This window comes from Schistocerca gregaria, chromosome 6 (assembly GCF_023897955.1).
Source record: "Schistocerca gregaria isolate iqSchGreg1 chromosome 6, iqSchGreg1.2, whole genome shotgun sequence".
Taxonomy (NCBI): Eukaryota; Metazoa; Arthropoda; class Insecta; order Orthoptera; family Acrididae; genus Schistocerca; species Schistocerca gregaria.
Genome location: NC_064925.1, coordinates 543218623 through 543245508, shown reverse-complemented (window position 1 = coordinate 543245508; position 26886 = coordinate 543218623). Strand labels below are relative to the sequence as shown.

At 43.9% G+C, this 26886-nt stretch overlaps 1 protein-coding gene across 2 annotated transcripts in view; it reads left to right on the top strand.

Moving 5' to 3' along the window:
• LOC126278462 (CD151 antigen-like) overlaps positions 1-26886 on the top strand; it is a 1693623-nt gene that overhangs the window by 1550283 nt on the left and 116454 nt on the right. For both annotated transcript variants that reach the window (XM_049978598.1, XM_049978599.1), the window contains exon 6: positions 6217-6402. In XM_049978598.1, the coding sequence (XP_049834555.1) occupies positions 6217-6402 (186 nt within the window). The remainder of the gene's footprint in view (positions 1-6216; positions 6403-26886) is intronic.

Here is a 26886-nt window from a genome sequence, read left to right as displayed (position 1 = left end):
GTGTATTCACTTATTGGAAGGGTTTCAACTTTACATTCCTTGCCACATAGCTCTGTGTTTACACACCTCTGTAACTTCTGCAACTAAAGAAGGGTATATAAATGCACATATAACTGGCACAGATTTACGTAGAATAAAATAATACCTTAGTATGCCGCAAATGGCTTCATTTGCTTTAGACGTGGGATATCTTCAACATTCAGTAATTCCGAAATATGTTCAACAACGCGTGAGAGCAAGACGTCGCCCTGGTATCAGCTATTTACTTCACATAATTTCCTGCACAGACACAAGGCAGAAGAAGCGTTTTCACATGCAACAGCGGCGAGCATCACACATTTCCTCCGTCACGGCATAGACACATCTCAATTTCAATGGCCAGTAAGAGGAACCTAAACATGCCCTCGCAGCAGAAAAGCCCCAAAACACAACAGTGAACCAGCGCGATACCAAACCCGAGGTCCCATCAAGTCACTGCCGGGATCTCTCGCTGACGCTGCCCATAGCGTACAGGCGTCGAACCACAGGCCTCACGGTAAACGTCAACAAGCCACGTCCGACCCTGCGAATATTCACTCCACTCTCTCTTTTCTCTCCCCGTTAACCACCCGACCACTGGCCTGAATCGCGGAAGGCAAAGATGGTGACCCCATAATCGATGGCAGCGATGCCATTCTAAGTGCGAGAACACTGGCGCCAGACGCGCCACCGCTCAGTTTCTGTGCTTTCATGCATCATCTGGTCTGTACCCATGCAATGTCTACTGCCTCGCAGAAAAACTCTTTTCTTCCTACTATCTTTTGGTGTCGACCTACACTTAAAAGGAACTCGTTGAGCGGAACGTCGCAAGAGGCCAATGCAGTTTATGGCATTCAATGCCACATATATTGTCTGTCATACAGCCACAATATTTGCTGCTAATGATTAACAGAGGGCGGGACTGGATGTGTCCCATGGAGAACACAACTTGAGGCTACAGAGCGTAGCTGAACTGCTTAGTCGACGAGTAACTCACAACAGGGCTACAATGCTAGTGTGTTGATACAAAGCAGGGGAATGGCAACGATAAAGAAAGCAAACATTGTATTATATCTACAACAACAGTTGCGAAATCTGACATTTCGTCAGAAATGAAGACAAGGAATTTCGCAGAGTGAGAGGGAAGTGGCCGATGAAATATTATAATTCCTGCAAGATGAGTAAGTGCAATGCGTGGTGCCATTTACGCTCAATTGCGTAGACAGTGTGCATATCGAGTGCAGTGATGACGATATATGATTAACAAGTGAAAGTGATGTTGAAACAGCTATCGGGCCTTGTAATTAATCTTCCTTGTCAGACAGAGAGCCGCAAATACCGTCTGCAGTGAAACGCAGTAGAGGGCAATCGTTATCCAAGGAGCGGGTGTAAACACTATTACGCACATGGAAGCAATAGGACCGTGTAGTATTCAATGGAGGACAAGGCACACTTTTTACAAAAACTGGTGTTTGCTCTTTCTTGGCTGCTTGATACGATTTACAAGATGTGCATGACAGTGACCTGCTACGTTATACACATCAAACTGCGTGCGACATGGAGTACAATGATTTCACGGGAGTAGTGGACGGTTGCGTAACTTCAAAGAGTGTTACAGCGTTGGCAAGACGTAAGATAAGGAAATTTCAAACAAAGCATCAATCTAACAATGCACAGCAGACTTAGAATCGGCATAAAATTTGTAGATGAGATCAAAAAATTCATCCCATCTTTCAGTAATGAATTTGTTTTCAACTCTTACCAATCTGGATTTGAAAAAGAAATCCTTATGAAAGGAACCCAGGAAATTGGAGGTACCAAGAGACTTGTGCCAAAATCAAGTAACATCAATGCCCTAACGTATTCGTATACAATTATGACGATTGTTAATCTGGGCCGTAAACTGGCTGTAAGTTATTTATTGTGCTGCAAGAAGTCTAGGTACTCTGGCCCCTACTATTATATCTCGTGTGCGTGATTTTGCAAGAGCAGTAGGGAATATTGACGCCACAACAAGCAAGAATGGGAAAATGGACGTAAGAAAACCAAAACTATGACATAAGCACTGGTTTTGGCTAATACCTGGTCAAAATAACTTGCTTTCGCTTGGTTCTTGGTACACGTGTAAAAATCATACTCTTTTATAAAAAAACTCTCTCTCCTGAAAAGTGTGTGACATTGCAGTTCTTACTACCTGAAACCACAGAACAAATTCAGCCTCTGGATGCTTATAAAACATATTACAGCACTGTCTGCAGCTGCACCTTAAAGGATAGTCAGTTTCACGATAAGGTCCACTGTAGACTATTCCGCATTCGGTAGAATGCCACACATTTCATCCGTTCTTACCATCCTGTTACACCAACATGATTCTATACGCACTCTTTAAGAGTGGAAACCTAGCTGAATGCTCTACACGGTTTGTAACTCCCAGGTTCGCCTTCAGTTTTGGTGGCGCAAAACTTCGTGGTCAATGTAGCGCGGCATTTTTCATTCGGTGTTCATGGTACAAGTTAATGGTTTATTTTTAACATTTCTTGAATGTCCATTTCGTGAAGTGTAATAGATCCATTCCGTAAAAGGTTGATCTCTGCTCCTCCCGGACAATGATTTCCGTCACCCCACTGATGCACATGGTGAGTCATTAGCAGCTAGTACTTTTCTTGTCCTAATTGCTAACACAACTCTTTCAAATGGGCTTTACTAGAGATTGAACGTGCGACCTCGCACTCAGGGCTCCCTTGTTAGTTTATTTGCTACACTTCTGCTGCACACTCCTGCGACCTAAAGCTGAAGATACTCTGGGATGAGGAACAATTCGAACCATAAGAATGCACAATAAAAATTTACAAGATAAGAACAAATATGCTAATATACATGCCACAAATGCCAAACGAAAATGGCCTGCTGGAAGTGGAAGCGGTCAAAAGGCAATCCTAAGCATATTTATATTTAAAAGAATATTAATTGTTCAATACACTTCAGTGCAATGACGATTTTAGGCTATTGTAGCCACTCACCATCAAACTAAAAAACATAAAAATATATTTTACAGCGCTCATTTACAATGATTTCATTATTGCAAAAAATTTGTGCAGAAGGCAGATTGTACCCAATATTAACATTATCTAATATTATTCATACCATACACGGAGACCAATCGGTTTTGCACTGATAAACATCAATAAACTCTTAGATTCTTCTCAAACTGAACTTTACTATTAGTTTAACTTTTTATGACTGCTGGCGTGTTATTGAAAATGTATATTGCTGAATTGTGGACACCTTTCTGGACTAAAGCAAGTGATGTTAAATGTTTGTGAAAGTTAACCTTATGTCTAATATTGATTCCATGACCTGAACTCTAGGTCTGAAAAAAAAGATATATTTTAAATTGTAAATTTCGTTAAAGAATATATACATTGCCATTAAATAGTTTATTAATAAGCCCTCTACAGAATGTTTGTGAGTTCAGAACTTGGAAAACTTAAGCTTGAGTTGATGAATTGCCTCAGAAAAAATTCCCGTATGATACTGTGGAATGAAAGTAAGAATAGTACTCTAAGTTTTTTTTTACGTATGTCTGACATCATTCGCGTAGCAAATAGAGATTTGTTTCGTTACTTTCAACGCCAAATTCTGTAATGTTTGTCTGTTTTGTTGCTTCTCTTTCGACATAGTCAAATGCCTTCCCATAGTCAATTAAATAAACCAGTGACAGGTTCTTATGGTTAACATTAAATGGCGAATTATTGACTTTGCCTTACAAGGGGAACTCTCTATGACACCCTCCTCCGATTCAGTGGTAAAATCGCCAATTCGATAGCCCGTACACTGAACACAGATCAAGCATGAAAACAGGAAGGAGGTATACTGTGGAAAAAAAAAGCAAAAAAGGAACAGTGAACGGTCCAAAATCAGCATGTGTAACAACGAGCAACTCTGAATGGCAGTCATGGTATTGAACTGCGAAGGGGAAAATCACTGTTCAAGTCTTCCTCAAACGGTCCCTTGTTTTCATAAAATTAAGAAATGTCCGTTCGCTCACTGACGCGTCTGTTCGCTGTATTCAAACTTTGGTCTGTATCGTGGTGTAACGTCCGTCTGCAACAGCAATGTGTGACGCAGGGACCTCCAGACATACGTACCTACCTACTCCAGACAAGTACAACGTGTTACGCCTCTTGCGTTCCTTTTTGGAAGTTTTGACTCTTGAATTCCTTCGTTGTAAAATAGTTCACACCAGTTTATTTGTTCGTTTCATTTTTATGAGAGGGCTAGGGAGCATCTCAGTTGCTCTGCCTATTCATCACATTTACTCACGACACACATGACTCATATTCTATAAGCAGTGTATAGCACGCCAGTGACCGGACGGACAGTTCATAAGTTTGTGACAAAAGAAAGGTATGGGGCACTAGGTAGGTTTGAACACGGATCACACGATTTGCAGTCCAACACCGGAACCACACAATCACGACGCCATGGTTCTTCGGAGTCGCTTAATGTTACGTACACTACTGGCCATTAAAATTGCTACACCACGAAGATGACGTGCTACAGACGCGTAATTAAACCGACGGGAAGAAGATGCTGTGATATGCCAATGATTAGCTTGTCAGAGCATTCACACAAAGATGGCGTCGGTGGCAGCATCTACAACGTGGTGACATGAGGAAAGTTTCCAACCGATTTCTCATACACAAACAGCAGTGGACTGGGGTTGCCTGGTGAAACCTTGTTGTGATGCCTCGCGTAAGGAGGAGAAATGCGTACCATAACGTTTCCGACTTTGATAAAGGTCGGATTGTAGCCTATCGTGATTGTAGTTTATCGTATCGCTACATTGCTGCTCGCGTTGGTCGAGATCCAATGACTGTTAGCAGAATATGGAATCGGTGTGTTCAGGGGGGTAATACAGAACGCTGTGGTGGATCCCAACGGCCTCGTATCACTAGCAGTCGAGATGATAGGCATCTTATCCGCATGTCTGTAACGGACCGTGCAGCCACGTTTCGATCCCTGAGTCAAAAGGTGGGGACGTTTGCAAAACAACAACCATCTGCACGAACAGTTCGACGACGTTTGCAGCAGCATTGACTATCAGCTCCGAGACCACGGTTGCGGTTACCCTTGACGCTGCATCACAGACAGGAGCGCCTGAGATGGTGTACTCAACGACGAATTTGGGTGCAGGAATGGCAAAACGTCATTTTTTCGGGTGAGTCCAGGTTCTGTTTACAGCATCATGATGGTCGCATCCGTGTTTGGCGACATCGCGGTTAACGCACATTGGAAACGTGTATTCGTCATCGCCATACTGGTTTATCACCAGGCGTGATGGTATGGGGTGCCACTGGTTACACGTCTCGGTCACCTCTTGTTCGCATTTACGGGACTTTGAATAGTGGACGTTACATTTCAGATGTGGTACGACCCGTGGCTGTACTCTTGAATCGATCCCTACGAAACCCTACATTTCAGCAGGATAATGCACAACCGCATGTTGCACGTCCTGTACGGGCCTTTCTGGATACAGAAAATGTTCGCCTGCTGCCCTGGCCAGCACATTCTCCTGATCTCTCACCAACTGAAAACGTGTGGTCAATGGTGGCCGAGCAACTGGCTCGTCACAATAGGCCAGTCAGTAGTCTTGATGAACTGCGATATCGTGTTGAGGCTGCTTGGGCAGCTGTACCTGTACACGCCATCCAAGCTCTGTTGGACTCAATGCCCAGGCGTATCGAGGCCGTTATTACGGCCAGTGGTGGTTGTTCTGAGTACTGATTTTCCAGGATCTTCAGTCCGGAACTGTGCGACTGGTACGGTCGCAGTTTCGAATCCTGCCTCGGGCATGGATGTGTGTGTGATGTCCTTAGGTTAGTTAGATTTAAGTAGCTCTAAGCTCTAGGGGACTGTTGACCTCAGATGTTAAGTCGCATAGTGGTCAGAGCCATTTGAAACGATCACTGTTTCTAGTTTGCATCTTTTTTCACAGTTCAGTACACCCCGTTCTGGTTTTCACGCATGATTTGAGTTCAGCTTTTGACTGGCTATCCACTGAGCCATTTTACCCCTACTTCCGAGGGGAGTGCTGTGGGGGTATTTCCCTCGTCACCTGTACATTGTGTGCAGGCCCGTGTTAGCATTACGGTGGAGCGCACAGTGTTAGTGTGTGTGTGTGATGTGGTGCCGCAGTACTTCGCGCTGCTGTTCGCGCTGCTGCTGTCGGAGCTGTCGCTGTCGGTGGCGGCGCTGTTGGCGCGGCGGCACGTGGCGGCCGATCTACAGCAGCGGCTGCAGCGGCAGCTGGCGCAGCGCTACGGCCTCGAGTCGCAGGCAAACGGCGGCTTCACGCAGGCCGTCGACCTCATGCAGTACAAGGTAGGCCCGCGTGCCGTCGGTGCTCCGCGCTTTACCACTGGTGGAGCTCTCCGCACCAGCAGGGCTCGCCGTTCTACAGTCCACTCTCTGCACACTGTGCACGTCTTACGAGGGGACCGCGTCTACTTGTTATCACCGACTTCGTCCAGATTTATGGTGTATGCGGGGTCTGGCCAGATACGAAAGCGACAGAAGTGGGAGCTCAAGATGACCACGCATTCTGAAAAAAATCGCGTTTTTGGTGCAGGTGTCTATGTTTATTTCGTTCATACCCAGCGGTCGGCACAGCGAAAGGAGTAAAGAACGGTAACCAGAGCGCCGTTGGTCTGAGTTCTTGAATGGAGGTTTATTTATTATTTTTATCATTTTACGCGTTACTTACACTGTAAATAAATAGAAAATAATGGTCAATATATTGTATTTCTTAAGATTTTCATAAAATCCATGCGAAGGAAAGGCTACGTCTTGTGTGCGTAGTTCCGCGAAGTGAGCGCGTACACTACTTTCCCACTAGAGCGCGCCCTGCTAAGCACAACAGCGCAGGCGCAGCGCTCGTCCATCTCCACATCCGCGTATTCATATGTAACGCCGCCAATGAGATTGCTGCTAACGTAGAACCTTTTCTCCTCGCGGATCACACCCGCGCAGTGATACATGAACGCGCGATGTATTATAACGAGTGTACAGACCTCCGATTAGTCAGTCGGCATTAGTCTGCACCAGTCTGTACGAGTTCTACATTTGTCTGTACCAGTCTATAGTCAAGTTTCAGTCTGCGCCTAATAAGATTACGATATTCCTGTACATAGCCATGAAGATAAGTGTATAGACACTTTCGTCAAGTAATAGAGATATATGTCAGAACAAGATTAACATACCAATACCAAAGGAAGGATGTAGGTTGCAGTGAGTACTGGGAGATGAAGAAGCTTGCACAGGATAGAGTAGCATGGAGAGCTGCATCAAACCAGACTCAAGACTGAAGACAACAACAACAACAACAATAACCAAAGGAACTTCAGATTGTCAGTTGTAAATAGCATCCAGAACCAAGTTAAGTAATTTTTATGCTTGTTATTATTTTAATAAATGTGTGTGAAAATTAATCAAGTCCAGTTTAAAGTTGGTCACCGTCAATCTGCTACTCTAAGCGTGCGAGTGGCATTTCTATCGTCTGATCTAATAGCAGAAGATAAAGACGCCACGATAAGACCACGAGACATGTTGCTGACACTCGCCTACATCGTTAGACAGACAAGTCAAATAATCTGATGGTGTGTGTACTTACAGTACGTACACCACACAAAGTAAATTTCGGATTCTAAATACGAGGGTGAGTCAAATGAAAACCTTAAATTTTTAATAACAAATCGAAATTTGGCGCTCTTATCCTGTAAGTTGCTAAGCGTGCTTAAACAGCGGGCAGAATAGCCTGTAGATGACAGCATAGTGCAGATGCACACATACCGTCACAGTATCAGTATAAAGATGGCCGCCCCACTTGCGACTTGCACCAGGGAATGACAGAGCTCTGTTACTCGGTTTTCGCGTAGTGAAGGTGTGAAACCTATCGTAATTCATCGACGAATGAAGGTCCAGTACGGTGATGCATGTTTGTCACAGCAGCAAGTTTACGAATGGAGTAGGAAGTTCGCAAATGGTGTGACTTCAGTGGAAGATGCTCCTCGCCCAGGTAAGGCACAACGAGTTGTGACTCCACAGAACATTGCAGCAGTTGAAGCCAAACTGAAGGAAAACCACCGACTGACACTGAATGACACTGCAGCATGTTTACAAATTAGTCATGGGTCAGCACACCACATTGTGCGTGATGTGCTCCAATTTCACAAAGTGTCTGTAAGATGGGTGCCACGGCAGCTGACTCCTGAAATGCGAGAACGACGTGTTGATGCTTGTGAAGAACTTCTTCGGCACTTTGAACGAGAAGATGATGCCTTCCTTGCACGAATCGTTGCTGGGGGTGAAACCTGGTTCACTTCCACCAACCGGAAACGATGAGAGCGAGCAAGGAATGGCGCCATTTCTCGTCACCAAAACCAAAGAAGTTTCGAACAGAACCATCAGCAGGGAAGGTTATGCTGACTCTCTTTTGGGACGAAAAATGCGTCATTTTGGAGCATTACATGCCTAGAGGGACCACTGTCATCAGTGCATCGTACACAGATCTCCTAAAAAGTCATCAGCGCCCTGCAGTCAAATCAAAGCGACGTGGATTGCTGTCAGCAGGTGTCCTTTTGGAACATGACAATGCAAGGCCCAACACTGCCCGTACAACAGTTGCAACAATCACAGACCTGCATATTGAGTGTTTTACTCATCCACCATAATCACCAGACTTTGCCCCAAGTGATTTCCATGCGTTTGCACCACTCAAAGATGCAATGGTAGGAAAGAAGTTCCGTTCTCATGAAGATGTACGCCACGCGGTGCATGAGTGATTCTGCAGACTACCAAAAGAATTTTTTTCTAAAGGAATTTATGTGCTTTGTAAGCGCTGGAGGACTTGCATTAAGCGTGGGCGGGATTACGTTGAAAAGTGAAACAGCTTTGTACCACTCCTGCACAATAAATAATATCTAAAAATATTCAAGGTTTTCATTTGACTCAACCTCGTATATTCCCAGGGAGGGATTGTAAGGCACACACAAGAACTTCGTATGTAGCATTAAGTACTTTTATTACTTCAGAGATGATGAGGGGGTGATACCTATCGTGAGAACAGGAAGCAGTAATTTTTGGGCATCTTGCACACTTTATGAACGCTGCTTTTTCATTGTTACACACTTGTTTGAAGATTTCTATAGAAAAACAAAATTGTTTACATTCAAATAAGGTTCTTTCTCATCACGCAATTTGGCAGCAAACCTTGCGTAACGCATTATTTAGCCCAGTACAGGCGAGGATAGCTGTCCGTGTAATTTGATGCAATCATCTAGGCATCCGATTTCCTTTTCTCTGTCCATGAGATTAGAGCTGTTCTGAAGTTTGTTGATGAAAATCTTCAGCAGGCAAAAAAAAAAAACAGACATCGCAGAGTTGCTCTAGCGGGGTGCATTTGAGGCAAATGATACGTTGCAGATTTATCTGCAAACCCGAATTTTCATTTGCCTTATCTTTTGATGTCTTTTGTGAAAATTTTAATAAATACAATACATTCAGTAGCGTTTCGGGTTATTTAAAGTGTAAGTAAGGTACAAATTAAAATAAAAGAAATTTAAAAAAATTTGCTGATTGAGTCGAATCCACAACCCTCTAATTACTGTTCTATAATCTTCCCACTGTCGTAATTGCTGGCTAGAAACGAGGTTAACTTAAACAGCTAATGCCTCGCCCGACCCCGCCAAAAATGCTATATTTTTCTAACTGCCTGGCCATCTGGTGCTCCCACTTCTCTTTCATGTTTGGCCAAGCCTCGTGTATATCATAAATCAGGACAAGACCGGTGGTGACGACAGGGCCCTGTCTCTTTGTTAGCCCAAGAAAATTGTAACTGTCTCTCTCCTTTTGAAGTTTACACATTGCATCGCCTATACTCCAGCTAAATGTATCCCCTCTTCAGATCAAGACTCCAAAACCCGTCCCAGCCCGCAACCCAACATCGCTATAACTCCTGTTACAGTACCTTCCAGTTATCGACATTCCCAAATCCAACATCAGCCATCCCCCCCTCCCCATTCCTACTCGCAACTATGCTTTCAAACCCCATTTAATCCATGAAGAGAATAACGTAGTTGTATTCTAATCCCTCGTGACATGTCAACTGCGAGGGATACAAGAGCTTCCCTTATTAGATGGACAAGATCGCGATATTTCTCAAAAATTTCCTTTCCGCTAGTACTTCATCGTCCAGGGATGGCTGATATTTGATAATGTTCTAGTACACTGGTGTGCAAAACGTATGGACGAAAGTAACTGTGGCACGATGTGTCACTACCAAGTAACATAGCTCCATGAAACTTGGACCATACGTTGAAAGAACTGGTGCAGTATAGCACATGAGGAACTGAAAGAAACGCGCAATGAAACCAACAGAAATGACACTTTTATTTAAGAACATTAATAACATTGATTTTAATTTTAATAATCAACAGCCTCACTTGCACCGTATACCTAGAATTTGCCTAGGTTTCAGTCGGGAGAACCCAACCTTATCCAGAATAACAGAAGTGCCTCGGAGCCACTTCGCGACCGTGAAGTATGAGTTCCAGTACAGCGCTCGTGTGTGCCGAATCTCGGTCGCGAAGTGGCTCCGAGGCACCTTCAGGTACGTTTTCACAGTCTGACGATAATTCATGAATTTGTAGTTTTAGCGTGACGATGTCCACTACGGACAAACGGTAGTTACTATTATTCTGAAGAAGGTTGGGTTCTCCCGACTGAAACCTAGGTAAATTCTAGGTATACGGTGCAAGTGAAGCTGTTGATTATTAAAATTATTATTAATACTGTTGCTGAGAGGGCCGCGAAATGTTGAAAACATTAATTACACTCAAATCACGACGGTTTATGATGGTCCCCTAGACATTACAAAAGGCGGGACGTAGTTCTTAACAGCGTTTGTGATCATCACAGACGGCTGCAGTGTGCTTCCATGCTGTCTGCAAGGTTGGTGAGCATTTATTGTGGTACAGCGTTCCATTCCTTCAAAAATGGTTCAAATGGCTGTGAGCACTATGCGACTTAACTTCTGAGGTCATCAGTCGCCTATAACTTAGAACTAATTAAACCTAAGTAATCTAAGAACATCACACACATCCATGCCCGTGGCAAGATTCGAACCCGCTACCGTAGCGGTCGCTCGGTTCCAGACTGCAGCGCCTAGAACCGCACGGCCATTCCAGCCGGCCCATTCCTTCACCAGTGCAGTACACAACCGCTGGATGGTTGATAGTGCATGTGGACGTCTCCTCAATGCGTCACACACGTGCTCCATGCGATTTAAGTCTAAGGAACGGGCAGGCCAGTGAATTCGGCAAATACCCTCTCGTTCCAAGAGCTGCTCCAGCTGTGCTGTTCGATACGGTGGCCCACTGTCATCCATAAGAATGAAGTCAGTGCCGAATGCACCTCTGAAAAGAAGCACATGGGCAGGGCTTACTGTGTCACACTAACGTTGACGAGTGACTGGGCCGAGTTCAAAGATCTGGAGGTCTGGATGCCCATGCAACATTGTTCCTCCCCACACCGTAACACCTGAACCGTCAAAACACTATGTTCAACAGTATTCCTAGACACGACTTCATTTTTATGGATGATAATACGCGAACGCATAGACCAGTGCAGGTAGAACAGCTCTTGAAAGAAGAGGACCATCGTCAAATGGACTGGCCTGCTCCTTCCTCCGACTTAAATTCTACTGTGACCAGACTAAGCGCCTGCAACTCTCGCTTCCCGCGAAGCATACCGCTACAGCGGGCCCCGGACCGAGTAAGGGTCAGCCTGGCCGGTCGTCCCGGAAAAACAGACGCTTCCCAGAGACCACCAGGAGGCGTCCACGGCGCCGCAAGAGGTCGCTACATCCGCGGACCTCTTTCCTTCCGCTCGACACGTGACTGCAAATAGAGCCAGCCACAGCCGTGCGCCAAGCAGTATTTAGGCTGGCGCAGGAGCCTGGAGAGGACCCCTGCCACGTCTTCACTGTCGTGTCCCCCCTGCCCTCCATCTCTCCACCCTTTATCTCTTTTCCCAAGGTGGCTTCCATCAACTCCCCCTCCCAGATGATGCCCTCTCTCCCTCCACCTATCCCTCCTATCAACTCTGATCCTCACTCCCCCTCCTTTCCTCTGCCTTTTTCCCGGGCTCCCTCTCCCCTCATTTACATCCTCTTTTTTCCCCACCTCCCCTCTCTCTGCCCCCCTTCTCTCCCGCGAGTCCTTTTGCATTTCCCTCTTCTGCCTCTTCTCATTCCTTCTCGCGTCTGCCCTGCCCCTCTCCCCCCTTATGAGACCTCTCCCTCCTTGGTTCCCCCCTTTTCGTTTTTTTTTCTTTTCCTCTCCTCCCTCCTTGTTTTTCACCCTCCTCCAGGTCCTCCACACCCCCCCCCCCCCCCCCAATTGCCTTTGGATCGGGAGTGTCATCTTTGTGCCGCCATTTCGTGCAGTGTTTTACAGTGAGTGTTCCGTGTTGTGTCTTTTGGGAAGTGTAGCGAACGGCCATCATACTGTCGCTGGGTGTGATTTTTTTATCTCTTGCAAACATAAACCAGACTGTCGCCATGTTTTTTAATTGTGTGTCTACTACGTTACTTGTCTGATTCCTGTATATTTTATTAACATTGCCAACCCCTTTGCTTTCTGTTTTAACTTTCCGAATTTTTCCGCCATTTTACACTTTGTCCCTGTTTTATTGCCTGTTTTTCTTGTTTCTTTTCTTCTTCCGTTTTTAAAAAAGTCTGTAGGCTGTAGAGCAGCGTACTAAGCTGCTGCCAGCCCGCCCCCCTTCGGGGGGAATTGAAAATCAATAAAGAAAAAAAAACCTGGAGAGGGAGTTCACGCCGAGCGAGCCCACTGGTGTCATCGTAGCCGCCGCGGCATCGTCCACCGCCGCCAGCGTACCGCAGGGCCTCTACTCGTCCTGGGACTCAGGTGACGGCAACGTGGACTCCGCACCGCTCTTCACGAGACACCCGGGGCTTGGTTTGGTGAAATTGTATGGTTACTACAGACAGTTTATGTTTGGAAGAATCTCTGATTTTGTTATTGGTAGGCTTGGAGGATCAGTCCTACTTCACGAATATTGTTTTGTAAATTTTGAAAAAAGACTTTAGTTTAAATAAAACCGCTCTCAGATTTTCCTATCCGCGGACGGCGGATATATTAAATTCCATGGAGCGCGTCCCGGGATGCGTTGAGGAGACGCACTATATCACTCCCACACACACCAACAACCATCTAGCATTTATAAATTTCGCTGGTGGAAGATGAAATCCTCCACGATGAGAAATCCTTGGCAGCGTTCTGACTTGTTCACGTCGGTAGCTGCGCGGTTAGGGCGGCGGATTGCTAACCGATGCACCGGTGTTTGATTTCCGGCCGAGTCGGAGTTTTTAACCGCTCAGGGACTGGGTATTGTTTTGCAGTGAACACATGGTGTGTCGTAGGGTGATAACTCTGTTTTTAAAGTAATCGAAAAGCCACGATCGTTTCAATATCGTTTACTAGATGACCGGTTTCAGCACTCTGAAGGTGCCATCATCGGATCTGAAACGTGGGTTAACAGTTATAAAACCATACGGACATCATGGCACATGAGGCAGAGCATCTGATAAAAATTACTGTCACAACCAATAGAAAATAATAAAAACACTGCTCTCATGGTCGTTGTTTCCATAAAATAGAAAACTGAAGTCAGCCGATGAAACTACCACTGCTGGTGATTTCAGTTTTATATTTTATGGAAAGATCGACCATTAGAGCAGTTTTTATTACTTTCTATTGGTTCTGACAAGAATTTTTATCAGATGATCTGCCTCATGTTTCAGATCCGATGATGGTATCTTCAGAGTGCTGAAACCGGTCATCTAGTAAACGATATGAAGCGGTCGTGGCTTGTCAGTTATTTTAAATACTGGGTATTGTGTTGTCCTTTCGTTTGTATCGTCGGAAATGACGTTCCACTGATGATACGGCTGTACGGACACGTTCCGAAAGCCTACAAATTGAAAGAAAGAAAGAAAAAAAAACCCTTGCGACCAGCGTCGCAGCGAGTTGCACACCTTTCATTGCCGTTCATAGGAATCACATCATGAATAGCGGTGACGTATGTATAACTACTGTCTTTCAATAAAAGATTCGTTTCTGTTCTTCTCATTGCGTATTTCTATCAGTCATCTTGTGCACCACACTGCTGCAGCTCTTTTTATGTGTGGTCCGAGTTTCATCGAGCAATGTTACTTGGCAGAGATACATCACGCGAAAGCTACTTTCGCCTTAAGTTTTGCTCAGCAGTGCACGCCGCACATCATTTTGAAGTTCGATATTTTTCATTATTGTAAATAATATTATATTAAGCGTTAAATAGTGTAATGTGTTTCATGTGTGAAAAGGAAGTGATTGTTACCGACCGGCCGGAGTGGCCGAGCGGTTCTAGGCGCTACAGTCTGGAACCGCGTGACCGCTACAGTCGCAGGTTCCAATCCTGCCTCGGGCATGGATGTGTGTAATGTCCTTAGATTAGTTAGGTTTAAGTAGTTCTAAGCGTAGGGGACTGATAACCTCAGATGTTAAGTCCCATGGTGCTGAGAGCCATTTGATTGTAACCTTTTTTTGTTGCTTTCGTAGTTTCTTCGGTGAACCCGAACGACAGCGCTCTTTAAAAAATTTCATTACACTGCCCTGCATTCTATTGGTCAGCAAAAGCAAAAGTTTTCAGTTAAGTTCTTCGAGCACCGCGGAGGGTCTTTCTGCCTTCCGCGGAGCTGACTTGAGGATACTGAACAGTTCTTCTTTGAAAAAGGGACTGATGTGTGTGGTATTTTGTGCTTCTGCGATCGCGCTCGTGTTAGCTATATTCTCGAGCCACTGTTACAGATCTCTACGGCTACTAGGGTGTTGTACAACTTAATGCAATATTTCTCCATGCATTTCTTGGCTCTGGCCTACTTCACGCGTAAACTGTCATCATCTGACTGAGGCTGGGCGCAAATTGAGACGCGTATATCACGTGTGATGTGACACGACACTAGAGCGCGACACGCTCGTTCCGCACGGGTCGCGCGGGTGCAGCACACATTGCGACGTGTACACCACATTTATCACACGCCCACTGGCGACGCTCTGCGCTGACTGAACCGAAGCGCGCGCAACCTCTTATCTTTCTCAAACGATTTTACAGGAACTATTCTCTGAAAATTTAAGATTTTTGTCTTACTTGTAGCGTTATATGTCAGCTTCGTGACGAAGTGCCCATCACCTCGCTAATGACCATTCTTGTTGTGATGTACACATTTCAGTGAGACACTACGCAAAACTCAAAACGTTTGCAACGAAAATTAGGGGTCGCTACGATTTTACGTTTGGTGCGTATTACACCATATGATGCTGCGTATGAAATTTAGCTAACATGCTGAATTTTTGTTTAGACTTTGGAGGAGATCTCTATCTGCCTCCGATCTCGAGAAAATGGATCCCATGTAGCGCGCTCACTTCCGATCTCAAGCCCGCGAGAATGAAGTACTCGCAACATCTCTCGTATCTCCTAAACCGCTCGAGACATCGAAACGAAAGTTTGGCGAATGATAGCACACACGGAACTTTCTTATCTATGGTTATATATCAGTACTTATACTTCCCTTCTTATTTATTTCACTCCAGTGACTGTAATTTTTTAAGAGTTATCGACAGCTAGCTAAAAAGAGCTTCCTAGTATGAAAATAAAAATGAAATTTCTTCTTTTATGTTACTGCAAACCGATACTATGAGGCTTTTCGTAAGCTATTGAGCTCTGTGATTGCCAATTACTTGTTTAATGAGGCCCTTCGTTTCGGAATTCTGTCTCAATAGCTGGTGTGAGATGAGTTTAGCAAATTACATTGTGACAAAGGAAGTACAATTAAATCAGTCACCAAGAGAAATGTGGCCGTTACTCATAAATGGTGATGATTCTTCGAATGAGAAAAGGTTAACAACTCACACAAAAACAGGTTGTCAATTCTGCTGGAATTTACCAAAGGATTTTATTCTTTCTCTTGATCTGAGCAGTATTAAAATAATGACGAGCGTTCCTTCAGGCGGAATTATAGATAGGCACATGCCAGATACTGTTTACTCACGTAGGGCTTGCCAAACTGACAATGCGTGATTGCGAATAAAATAGTTGTTATTGAGAAAAATAAACAATTGATCTGTCGCACAACAATGGTCAGTGTATTGTAAGCAGCGAAGGATAATGCGCGCGACATGAATGCACAAGTGAGATGCAGTTCGAAAAATATTGTCATGAGAGTAGATCTGCCTTTGTCAGCAGCACATTTCAACAAATTAAATATAATCTAATCATAACACTCTTTTAGGATATTTCTACTTTCGTAATAATACCGGCCATTTTCTTCCTTTGATTAGCGTATTGCTGTATAATTAATTTATTAATGCTGATAATGTCCATGCAACAATTGAAATGCTTTTTCTCATCACGGCGAACCAATTAAAACATTGTCATTTGTGACTGCTTTTCGACTGTTTCTAGCTTGCAGTAGAAATATGTTGTTCACATGCATGTAATACAGTGTGTCGTATTACATTATTACATCCATATTAGAGTAATCACAGTGAAACTTACATACTTCAGATATTGGACGCTTTTTACCAGAAGCAAAAAGGGATCGGAGATTATCAATTTCTAAATTTTTGTAACAGATCGTGCAGATACACTAGCTTACTAGGCAGCGAGAAGATAACCTTGCTTTACATTCCTGCCTTGATTCTTAATCATTTTATAATATTCCTTGCTTCCTTATTCACTACCCTCTGTCCCTTCTTGCGATCTGAAAACATCGCGGAGGCATATGGTGCAATTCCAGTGGCCAATGGCTCATCAGTTACTGTAGTATATATTTTTCTTGACAGAAGAAAAACAAAACAAAACTATGCAGATATAAATAACAGAAAAGTATAACGTGCTAATGAAGAAAGCTGGAGCCTTTAAATGGCGAAAGGCAATAAAACTCAGAACACAGTAAGGCAAACTTTATCGTATTGGCAATACTACCACTGCTTATATGTGCCGTTCCGATGTGAGCATATGGCCGGGCTACTTTTCCGCTCGCCGCCTCAAACTTCCCACGGTGCTAGCGAAGCACGCGCGACGCGCTGCGCGAGAAACTGTGAGAAACTGTGCCGCAACCACAACGCCGCGCGACCTGGCGCGGGCGCGAGTCGCGTCCCAGTCGCGTCGCGTAGCAGTTTGCGCGGTCCCATTTGAACCTGTGATGTTACAAAAACGCGCGCTGCGCAGCGTCGCGCCACACGCGCTATACGCGTTTCAATTAGCGCCTAGCCTAATAGTACACTGTTGGGTGACACGTGCCGTTCGCAGCTTCTGTATGCCCTAGTGACACATTGCCGTATGTTTGTGCTGTCACTAGCCCTGTTTTAGGGTCTGTTTTTGATGGCTATATTAATGGTTCTGGTTTTAACTCTTCTAGCGTGAACTATTTTACCCTCGAAACCGGCAGGTTTTCTGAATAATTGAAGATAAAGTACAGTTGGGATGGGAGAAGGATGGATCGATTGGTTTGGCTGGTAGTAACTGCAGACGATGTCGTGCAAGTGAAAGTAATTCACACGCAGCGAATGGAACCAAATAATTTATCCCTTGCACAGCCAATGGAGATTTCTGTTCTTAAATGGAGGATAAGTTCGTGTCTTGTAATTTTAGTGATACCGGCCGTATCTTGCAATGAATAAAGTAATTCCTCTCTTCCAGAGTTACTCAATACAGAATAAGATACTTTTCTCCTTTATTATGGATTTTAACGAACAGTTTACGCACTGACGTTATGACGGAATGTGTGTAAAATGGCATGGTCCTATGTGTCGAAGTAAGATATGATGATTACGACACCAGAATTTGTCATGAGAAATGGGGAATAAAAAAAAAAATATCTTTCGGCGACTACAAAAAATTCATTCTTTAATGCCCAACGTGGTCGCAGACGCCATGAAACACTCAATTTTCTGCAGTGACGAAATATTACTTCAGTGGGCTACCAGAACCATGTCAAGTATTTTTACGTTAGCACTGTCTCCTGGTAAAGAGTGCCCTGAAATTCAGTGATACAATACAAAAGGAGAGGGAGCGCCCGCCGACACACACTTCCTGTGCAAGAAAACTAGATAAGAAACATTGAAAACTGCAGATGCTCGCCCTGGGAATTACTTTAAGAATTGCCTGAACCGAGTGAAAATGGTATGGTATGCCGAAAAGGGGAGTAATAACGGGGCAGCTCACCTCATGGAAGCAGTTCAGATGTCGACGCACGAGCAGCTAAGGACTGCATGGTAAACCAGCGGGGTCCTGGTGTCCAGTGTCCGCTGGCCGAGATCTCCCCCCCCCCCCCCCCCCCCCCTCCACTTGGCTTCAGGTACCAACACAAGCGTAACTGACGTGAAAGAACCGCCTCCGACTCTTCTGAAGTCGAAGCCAATGGCGGGGATCGCCTACAATCGGCAACACGTAGCCAAGTAAAGCTGAAGGCGGCAGAGGAGAATAGGGTTCTGTTCTCTCGGCGACGGGCAGTCAGGATTGTAGAGTATCCCTCCGCCTAAAACCTGAAATTGACGCCATTTTTACCAGTCGGAGGTTTCTGACGTAGCTTCTCTGCCCTTATTCTCAACACAACAGCACTACTGCTTATTCAAATAAATGCGCTGACAATGTCGCACACATTGTGCAGCGATAGTAGAAGTGGTGGAGAATTTAGCAGAATGACTAGCTGCTTTGGTAATATAATGTCTTTAATTGGCGAATTAATTTAGATATTAAAGCAACAACGGTGTCAAAGGGAGGACTATAGCTGCTCTTTTGCAAACGTTTTAGGAACGAACTGCTAAGTCCACGGGAGACAGTGCTAACCCGTTAGAGTACAGTTTTGAGTTATTGCGTGTTATATGTTTGGCTATTTCTGTAAATCGTATTATGACAATGGACTTATTTGCAGCTTTTTCTACTAATTACGACAGTACCTTTTTATCTCCGTAATCACCCGGTAAAAACGTTAAGTAATAGGGAATTGTCTGTTTATAGAAACATCCCTTTTACTGTGGATTACCACTGTTGTTGTTGTTGTTCTTGTTGTTGTGGTCTTCAGTCCTGAGACCGGTTTGATGCAGCTCTCCATGCTAATCTATCGTGTGCAAGACTCTTCATCTCCCACTACCTACTGCAACCTACATCCTTCTGAATCTGCTTAGTGTATTCATCTCTTGGGCTCCCTCTACGATTTTTACCCTCCACTCTGCCCTCCAATACTAAATTGGTGATCCCTTGATGCCTCAGAACATGCCCTACCAACCGATCCCTTCTCTTGGTTAAGTTGTGCCACAAACTTCTCTTCTCCCCAACCCTATTCAATACTTCCTCATTAGTAATGCGATCTACTCATCTAATCTTCAATATTCTTCTGTAGCACCACATTTCGAAAGCTTCTATTCTCTTCTTGTCCAAACTATTTATCGTCCATGTTTCACTTCCATACATGGCTACACTCCATACAAATACTTTCAGAAAAGACTTCCTGACATTTAAATCTATGCTCGCTGTTAACAAATTTCTCTTCTTCAGAAACGCTTTCCTTGCCATTGCCAGTCTACATTTTATATCCTCTCTATTTCGACCATCATCAGTTATTTTGCTCCCCAAATAGCAAAATTCTTTTACTACTTTAAGTGTCTCATTTCCTAATCTAACTCCCTCAGCATCATTTGACTTAATTCGACTACATTCTATATTCCTCGTTTTGCTTTTGTTCATGCTCATCTTATATACTCCTCTCAAGACACTGTCCATTCCATTCAACTGCTCTTCCAAGTCCCTTGCTGTCTCTGACAGAATTACAATGTCATCGGCGAACCTCAAAGTTTTTATTTCTTCTCCATGGATTTTAATACCTACTCCTAATTTTTCTTTTGTTTCCTTCACTGCTTGCTCAATATACAGATTGAATAACACCGGGGAGAGGCTACAACCCTGTCTCACTCCCTTCCCAACCACTACTTCCCTTTCATGTCCCTCAACTCTTATAACTGCCATCTGGTTTCTGTACAAATTGTAAATAGCCTTTCACTCCCGGTATTTTACCCCTGCCACCTTCATAATTTGGAAGAGAGTATTCCAATCTACATTGTCAAAACCTTTCTCTAAGTCTACAAATGCTAGAAACGTAGGTTTGCCTTTCCTTAATCTAGCTTCTAAGATAAGGCGTAGGGACAGTAGTGCTTCACGTGTTCCAACATTTCTACGGAATCCAAACTGATCTTCCTCGAGGTCGGCTTCTACTAGTTTTTAATTCGTCTGTAAAGAATTCGTGTTAGTATTTTGCAGCTATGGCTTATTAAACTGATAGTTCGGTAATTTTCACATCTGTCAGCACCTGCTTTCTTTGGGATTGGAATTATTATATTCTTCTTGAAGTCTGAGGGTATTTCGCCTGTCTCATACATGTTCTTCCATGTATACAACCTTCCTTCATGATTCTTAAACCAAGTGTTAGGTATGACAAAGTTGTTCTCTGTGCAGAATTCTACCAGGCGGCTTCCTCTTACATTTCTTTGCCCCAATCCATATTCACCTACTACGTTTCCTTCTCTCCCTTTTCCTACAATCGAATTCCAGTCACCCATGACTATTAAATTTTCATCTCCCTTCACTATCTGAATAATTTCTTTTATTTCTTCATACATTTCTTCAATTTCTTCGTCATCCGCAGAGCTAGTTGGCATATAAACTTGTACTACTGTAGTAGGTGTTGGCTTCGTATCTATCTTGGCCACAATAGTGCGTTCACTATGCTGTTTGTAGTAGCTGACCCGCATTCCTATTTTCCCATTCATTATTAAACCCACTCCTGCATTACCCCTATTTGATTTTGTGTTTATAACCCTGTAGTCACCAGACCATAAGTCTTGTTCCTCCTGCCACCGAACTTCACTAATTCCCACTATATCTAACTTTAACCTATCCATTTCCATTTTTAAATTTTCTAACCTACCTGCCCGATTAAGGGATCTGACATTCTATGCTCCGATCCGTAGAACGCCAGTTTTCTTTCTCCTGATAACGACATCCTCTTGAGTAGTCCCCGCCCGGAGATCCGAATGGGGGACTATTTTACCTCCGGAATATTTTACCCAAGAGGACGCCATCATCATTTAATCATACAGTAAAGCTGCATGCCCTCGGGAAAAATTACGGCCGTAGTTTCCCCTTGCTTTCAGCCGCTCGCAGTACCAGCACAGCAAGGCCGTCTTGCTTATTGTTACAAGGCCAGATCAGTCAATCATCCAGACTGCTGCCCTTGCAACTACTGAAAAGGCTGCTGCCTCTCTTTAGGAACCACACGTTTGTCTGGCCTCTCAACAGATACCCCTCCGTTGTGGTTGTACCTACTGTGCGGCTATATGTATCGCTGAGGCACACAAGCCACCTCACCAACGGCAAGGTTCATGGTTTATGTGGGGGGCGGGGGTGGTCGTGTGATAAAATATTAGCAAGCGTCATCATCAACGGCAAGGTCCATGGTTCATGTGGGGGGATTACCACTGTCTTTATCAAAATTATCTCGAAAAGTTTTGAGAGCAAATACTTTCGATCTTACATAGAGTATAGTTTAACGGAGACCTTATACATAAGAAAGAAAATATCTATTTCAGAACTATTCCTAAGGTAACGGTGTGTGTAGTATTTCCAAACTTTCAAGCTGCTTTTCTTTTTTTTTTGTTTTGCACTTATACTAGAGAATCAAAACTGCTTACCTAAATAAACTAGGATTAAATATGCGTAAGGAACTCAGGAAGAAACAATGTAAGTTTTTGCTTACTTTAGTCACAACACTGATGAAGCAATTTTCTTCATCATTCATGTACACTTAAAATTTTTGAAAACAGTATAGAAGTTTTATAGGACGTAACTATCTCTTTTTGGCTGATAGGATGTGGATGTGGTCCGTAATATTTACTTGTAACTCTAAAGTGGTAGGAACTGCCTTGTACCTCGCTTTCCTAATGAAACATTTAAAAAAATCTATATTCGCTAGATGTTTGATCTTCATTGGCATTGCCACCTGCTTGCTACTTCCCTTTCAGTTGATGTAGGATATGCTCCTTCCTAAAAATAAATACACAAAAACATTTATAAAGAAGTTAAGCAGGATAAAAATAATGCTACCCACAATGTTTGACGTATTGGTCAAAACGATGCTAACCTTCAGTAACGTTTGTTATGGTTTTTTCTTTTGTGTCAAGGTAAAACGAACCAGTGACTGTATCAATCCTACAGGCGTACTACTTTAAAGTTACATAAAACTACATTAAAGAATACCCCAAAATTTTAACAAGTCGTATCTCCTAATCTTAAAACAGTGTACGCAGCCGACAAATGCTTTCTAGCTGCTCAAACGGAAATATTTTTTGCCAGTTGGAAGTGCAGGTGAAAGCACGACAAATGGCAGAATGAAAGTAATTCTCAATACATTGAGATTATCACTTTCTTCCGCCTACCCCTTAGATTGAAGTTATGTCAAAAAGATAAGATTCTTGCACGTACCTTTGCTCGTGGCCTTTTCCTCGTACTCGTATACATTCTATTAAGGCTGTCTTCACTGCTTCGATCCACCGCTGGGAAACCGAGGCGTACTGCACGCGTGTAACTCGAAACCAGTACCGGGCCTGTGCTACCGAGTATGTCAACTCCGTATACCGCAACATACTGCAGTTAAACTCTCACATTTTCTTAAGCCTACCTTAATGAGGCACTTCGGTCTCTAACTGTTTATTAAGAGGAGTTATGGCACTAATGCTTACAGTTCAGGGCTGTAACTGATATTAAGTGCCTGGTCTAAATTTCTGCTACACAGAATCAAAGTGGCCCCTGACGACACTCGGATTCCATAAGGCGGGGATCAGTTGAACCATTTGTTGACAAATCTCAGCTCTCTTGTTAAGTGATGCCTTCAGATGGCACATAAACGTTAATAAACTGATTGTTTCTAGACATGTGAAAGTTTTACCTCTCCAGGAGTCCTCTCTGCACACAACCGCTGTTCCCCATCAGTGTTGATAGTGGCCTCATATCCTTGCATATTTCGTATTTTGCAGGTGGCTATTTCCTATATCATTGTCAGTGACACGTACATAAGACTGGAAGCATATCACACTACTCCGTTTAGACGTTTCTAATTCACTCAAGTTTTATTGTTGCTACAGTACGTGGTGCAGCCTGCATGGGCGGCAATGCAGGCGCTGACTGTGGGATCCAGTCGATCTTACATATGGCGAATACTGCCCTGGAATACGTTATACCACGCCTGCTCGGCCTGTTAACGAAGTTCTGTAAGAATTGTTGATTGATGAGTAGCACGAGGCACTTGTCGTCGCATCACATCCCACGCGTGCTCGGTTGAAGACAGGTCTGGAGATCGTGTTGGCCGGGGAAGTTGCAGCAAATCTTGCAGAGCATGTTGAGTTTCAGTGGCAGCCTGTGGGCGAGCACTATCCTGCTGGAACAACACATCACCTGGCTATTGTAAGTATGGCGAAAGAACGAGTGGAAGAACATTCTGCACGGACCGAGCGCTGATTTGCTTCCTCTCCAGAAACACCAAACTTGAACGGAGAGTTGTAGCGTATCGCACCCCAGATTGTAAGCACTGGGCAACGTATCTTGGACGAATGCACTCTACGAGACAGCGCTCACCAGATCTACGTCGTACGCGCAAACGGCCATCACTTGCATTCAGCAAGAATCTGTTTTCGTCGCTGCATACCGCGGCGTCTCATGGAACCTTCCGAGTGATCTCTGATTGCACAACTCGAGCCGCGCACGTTGATGCTATGGTGTGAGTGGCAGGCGGCCTGGGGTCGTGCGTGCGAATAGTCCCCACTGCTAATAAATCGTTCGCAACTGTTCGTGTTGCCACGTCTGGGCTCACAACCCCTCTTACCTGTTCTGCGCCAGCTGTACGACCTTCCACTGCTGGAGTGCTTGTGTGCTGTGTGAACGTCCAGAAGCCTGTCTACGGGTGTGGGAATGTTCACGTGGCAACGGATAGCAGCGTCGTTGCACAACAGACGCAGCACTTCCGCCCTGTGTGGCAACTTTCCGAAAGGACCATCGCGCCACTCGGAAGGCCACGATTTGACCGCTTTCAAACTCGCTCATTTGGCTGTAGGAAGTACGAGAGTGTCTCCGTGACATGGTTGACTGCTTGATTCAAACATTTGCTCCACAGTGAACCCTCAGGCTGCCAGTACTCCATATTAAAGAGTGGACACAGATGGCGCTCGGGTGGTCATGCCACTACGCTATCTGTTGGCGGACGACATTGAAACCATCACCAGTACGCTTACTATCCCTCAGCCGGCATATGCCGTCATCAGGTCAGAATCAACGTCGTCTTTCTAAGTGTACTATTTTTCTCCTGCAGTGTATTTTGGTGACAGATTCACTTCTGTTTACATCCACTGTAACCATTCTATAATATTTTTCTATGTATCGTGCACATTCAGGTCTCTGTATCCCATGCCGAACTAATATGTAATGTAAATTAATGCAGATGAACAGGAAAAAGTATCCTGTAATGTTTGAATACTCCATTAATAGTGTAGTGCTTGACACAGTCACGTCGATTAAATATTTGGGCGTAACATTGCAGAGCCATATGAAGTGGGAGAAACATGTAATGGCAGTTGTGGGGAAGGCGGATAGTCGTCTTCGGTTCAGTGGTAGAATTTTGGGAAGATATGGTTCATCTGTAAAGGAGTACTGCTGGAGCGTTTGGGATCCCTATCAGCTCGGATTGAGGGAGGACATAGAAGCAATTCAGAGGCGGTCTGCTAGATTTGTTACTGGTAGGTTTGACCATCACGCGAGTGTAACGGAAATGCCTCAGGAACTCGGGTGGAAGTCTCTAGAGGAAAAGAAGGCGTTCTTTTCGTGAATCGCTACTGAGGAAATTTACTATAGTCAGCATTTGAGGCTGACTGCAGTACAATTTTACTGCCGCCAACTTACATTTCGCGGAAAGACCACAAAGATAAGAAATAGAGATTAGGGCTGGTACAGAGGCATATAGGCAGTCATTTTCCCTCGTTCTTTTTTGGGAGTGGATCACGGAGACAAGATGCTAGTTGCGGTACGAGGTACCCTCCGCCACGCACCGTATGGTGGATTCCGGGGTATGTATGTAGATGTAGATGAATATTTTGCGCTGTACGGGGTGCCTGCCAAATATCCGTGAAGTTACTTTCTCCTCGTCTCTCTTCACTTGCAGCACTAACAAGAGGGCCATAATACCAGTTAATCACGGATTTTTTTGAGTCTTCGGAATGTTGAAGAGGGGCCTGCCCTGAGTACCTGGACAGCGGCTTCTCATGCAACGGCTCATAGTTTCCGACAATATCGATGTTGAAATTTCATGCGTTCCTTCTATACCCATAACGACAGCCAAGCTTCGGCAGAGCGAATGTAGTGCAGGGGGTACGGTTAACGGTTACCCTATTGGTGGTCTGGGTTCAAATCCTGCCGACGTACCTTTTTTCCCAGTTCCATCGTACGGAATATCATTGAATAGTATATGTCATGCAAAATTATTAAAAAATAGTCATTAACAAATTAATCATTACTGCACGCATTCTTCAAATGTAGGTTGTGTTTCTGGTTCTTTGTTAAAATTAGAAATATTTGGACATTTACAAATAGTACTCAACGATGCACGAAGTTTTAGCAGCTGAGGAAGGATTCCAAATAGAGACGAAAGTACTCATCCCTCCCTTTGACTACGACTATGTAATTAATACTGATTGTACAGACTACTAGCATTTATCTATGTACAATAGATACCTTGCTGGACAAAGAGGAAAAACCGATTTGTGCAACATTAAACATTCCTTCACAGCGCAGTGTGCTGTAACTGGCTGAGTAAAGATATTGCCTTTCGCTTTCTGACGCATGAATGACCCGGGAAATATCGTTGCAATGTTCAAAACAGAGTTGAAGAGCTGACTCACAATTTAAATAATTTTATTGTCACTGGCACGAAATGAGAGATGTTCGCGAAAAACTGCATGAAGAGTTTTTAAAATCTGTCCAACATTACTGAGTCGTGGGGAGGGCAGAATGGTCAGACACTTAACGATCAAATCTTTGTAGTTGAAAGCCAAGTATGGAACTACACCGTAAAAATTATTTCTCTCAAATGAACTCCACTTTTTGTTTTTACAGGCAGCTTAAAATTTTCACAAGAAATTCAATATATACCCGACTTTCTAAGGAATAATAGGGAAACAGCTTCTATAAAAATACATTCCTTAACTGTCCATCAATTTAGAGCATCTGCTTTCACAGGTGTTATCAGATACGCGTGGGTCACAGTAAAGTTGCTCGAAGAAGGAACAGCCTTTTTGAATTTAAATTAACCGTGTTTCGCGCTATCGCTTCCGAGAAGTTCCTGTACCTGCAAGGCAGTAACTTTCATTAAATGTGCGCGGTGCTGCGCGAAATTGTGTTTCGTTCGCTCTACAGCCAAATTCCATGCGGAATTCTGTTCTAGCGCAGTAAGCGATGCACGCGGTGGAGAGTATGACGATTCTGTAAACTATTTTGTAACAAACGGGGTAATCATTTGAAGAAATTTGGCTGTAGTGACTGAATTATTAATGGAATCACTACGGCAAAAATGACTATTTGGAACAATTAATTTAATGTAATTATGAACGATGAAATTGAATAAAAAAGTACACAAGCATAGTTTCA